This window comes from Lathyrus oleraceus, chromosome 1, assembly GCF_024323335.1.
Source record: "Lathyrus oleraceus cultivar Zhongwan6 chromosome 1, CAAS_Psat_ZW6_1.0, whole genome shotgun sequence".
Taxonomy (NCBI): Eukaryota; Viridiplantae; Streptophyta; class Magnoliopsida; order Fabales; family Fabaceae; genus Lathyrus; species Lathyrus oleraceus.
The window spans coordinates 128,704,314-128,707,702 of NC_066579.1; the positions used below are offsets into that span (position 1 = coordinate 128,704,314).

The window sequence follows — 3,389 nt, forward strand, 5'->3', positions numbered from 1 at the left end:
TAGTTTTAATCTAACAATGTGTTAGCTCATAATTTCAACGCCCATTTCAGAGTTGCAAAATGGAAATCCCATGTGAAGATGTTTTCGACCAATGAAGGTGTTTTCGACCAAATCTGATATTAGGGAGATCCAGTCGAAAGTCCTTGGGCGAGAAGGGCCAGCATGCAGTTAGGACTTAGAAATATTTCTTTAAATATTTTGAAGACGGTTTCGATTGGAGATTCAAAATTCAAATAAATGAGGGAGCTTTGTTCTTATCTGAAACTGTTGAAGGTACATGTGGAGCATAATGGATAGTTGCATCCATGCAAAGTACCATTTGTCTCGAAGTGATTAAGGGTCCGTTGGAAACGGTTATCTCGATTAACTATAAATAGAGGGTCTTAGTGTTAGGATCGGTGTGTGTCAAAATGTGTACAAAGTTTGTAAAATTTACCAAGTACCCGTGTGAAGAGGAAATGTAAATTAAGAAATGTACGTTTGTTTTACACCATTGTCAGTTACTTTGAAGCAATACAATTTATCTTTATTTTTCCAAAAATACTTCTTTATTTCAAATATTCTTCTTTACTGCTAGTTATCATCATTTCTTCTACAATCTTTCTCTTTAATTCGTATTGGTCTTTTATTGTCTAAATAGTTCATTCACTATTGTCATCACAATACTGTCGAAGTATTCGTATTTACTAGAATTCACTTTAAACAATTAGCACATGTTCTAGGATCAATCTGATCGATCCTGTAAGCAACCAAATTTAGTAATTTGGAAGATCAGTGGTTGTTTACCAATTTTCACGGTAAACAAATTGGCACGCCTAGTGGGACGGTGCTAACGTTTTTTAGAAAATTGAAAATGTTTTTTATTTCTGGTTGTTCATTCATTTTCTCCTCTTTTTTTCGAAAGAATCTGTTGTATGTTATTAAGGAGTGGTAAAATAGCCATAACCAACGAACACAGACCAAGGAGAAAATCCACTAAGAGAATGACGAATTTAAATGCGCCAGATAACCAAAATTCTCAAAATCCATCAACCAGCAATATATCACCCCCTTCTTCTTCGATAGGGGCGAACACTGCCATAATGCACGTGTCTGAAATGGTTCCATCTTTGGAAAATCTGATGCCAACGCATTCGATTCCCCATATTGAACTGATTTTAACTTACATTGGGCCTAGGGGGCCTCCACACACCCCCACCAATTGGAAATGTTCCAAACAGGCCTTTGATACCCCCTGGTTTCTCTATACCATTTGGTGGTCGAGAACAGCCGTATGGAATGCCAACTTCAGTGATGACAAGTTTACACAATGATAGTTCGACCTTTTCAGAACTAGTAGTTAACATAAACTCTCAAGTACAAGGGTCTAAGGTTAACATGGGTCGAAACAACCAGTCTCCAAGCTTGAGACACCAGACACAAATACTTAGCCTTACTAATAATTCTGCAGCAGTGTGGAGACAACAGATGGACGAAAGCAACCATGAGATGGTCCAAATGCTTACCCAAACATTAACCATCGTATTAAATCCCTTGATTCAAAATACGGCTTAGTCGAATTAACAGATGACAACGCAGGTGGTGCGAATGTATGAATTCCTAGGTGTACCACATCCTCATCGACACCCTCCGAGGGATTGGGTAAGGGAAAACCAGGGGGCAACCTTCGAAGAAGACCTTATTATCAACCAGATCCCACAAAATTAACCGTAACCAGAGATGGTGAATTAGGAAGTAGGAATCGGACCCCCTAGGATCGAACCACAAATACCCAAAGAAAGGGAGCCAAGGGTATTAATGGTAAATAGAAACCAAAACGTCGATAATGTCATACGGCAGATTCGACATGACGATACGACGACAGATAATAATCTAGCATCCATGGTCGAAAGGATTATGATTCTAAATGGGGTAAACTTTAGCCTTCGAAGGCCAAATTATACATCACCTTTGCCGGAATATATCCTACAGGCAGAAGCACCCCTTAAAACAAAAATCCCCAAATTCACTAAGTTCTCTGGGGATACTACTGAATCCACTATCGAACATATGGCTAGATATTTAATCGAGGCAGGAGACATTTCGAACAACGAAAGCCTTAGGATAAAGTTTTTCCCAAGTTATCTCACAAAGAATGCCTTCACATGGTTCACCACCTTGCCACAAAGTTCAATTTATATTTGGAATCAGTTAGGGAGAATGTTCCATGAGCAGTTTTACATGGGACAAATGAAGATAAGTCTGAAGGAATTGGCTAGTATTAAACAAAAGTTTACTGATCCAATTGATGACTATCTAAATAGGTTTCGATTACTCAAAGCTAGGTGCTTTACGCGAGTGCCAGAGAATGAACTAGTCGAAATGGCTGTTGGGGGCCTTGACTATTCTATTAGGAAGAAGTTAGATTCCTAGTATTTGAGAGATATGGCCCAACTGGCTGATAGGGTTCGACAGTTAGAACGCTTGAAGGAAGAAAAGGCTAGAGCAAATAAGAATAAAAGAGTAGTCTATGTCGATTTTAGAAATGATGATGAAGGGTTCTGTAACGGGCCTTCAGACTTTGACGAAAATGAAATCGACCTTGCTGAGTTGAAGCAAGGGCCACCTTACGCGTGTAAGGTTTTAGCCCCGTCGAATGAAAAAATCCTATTGAACCAGAAAAGAATGATAAATTTCCTAAGAAAACTTACACTTTCGACGTTACAAAATGTGACGAAATATTCGATTTGTTAGTTAAGGATGGTCAAATGATAGTACCCCCGGATGCTAAAGTGCCTCCTTTAGAACAAAGAAATAAAATATGGTTTTGCAAGTATCATAGTTTTTTGGGTCATAAAACATCTCAATGTTTTCTTTTCAGGGATCTTGTGCAGAATGCCATCCAAGAAAGAAGACTCAAGTTTGCAGACAAACCTCGGAGCCAAATGAAGATCGACTCCGATCCTCTATAAGTGGATGATGCCCACTATACAGAGCCAGAGGAAGTGAACTTGGTCGAAGTCACTAAAGATTTAGACATGACCAAATTCACTAAAGACTTCATCAACGAACCTGTCATGGCTAGGATTTATGAACATCTTGATTAGGAATCTTTTAATGACTTCGTTCAGGAAGTTGTGGGAGATGCCACCAACAAGAGCATTGATGTCTCCGACGCTGGAACCACTGATTCCAATCTGATGATAATCAACAAGGAAATTTATGATGGTTTCGTGTAGATAGATAAGGCCACCAAGGGCCTTCAATTATAATTCTAGAAGTTGGACATCACTGAAGATGTCAACTTGGAGGTTAATATGGTCGATATATCCTAGGAGACCTCCATGGAAGTTGACAATGAATGTCAACAGGAAGAATATAATAAAATCGCCTTCCCCAAAGAGGACGAA

At 38.9% G+C, this 3,389-nt stretch overlaps 1 protein-coding gene across 1 annotated transcript; it reads left to right on the forward strand.

Annotated features, from left to right (window-relative positions):
- The first annotated feature begins 1,797 nt into the window (after positions 1–1,797).
- Positions 1,798–2,412, forward strand: LOC127095405 (uncharacterized). The gene has a single exon (XM_051034103.1). It carries the CDS (start codon positions 1,798–1,800, stop codon positions 2,410–2,412), a length of 615 nt encoding a protein of 204 aa, XP_050890060.1.
- Positions 2,413–3,389: the final 977 nt, after the last annotated feature.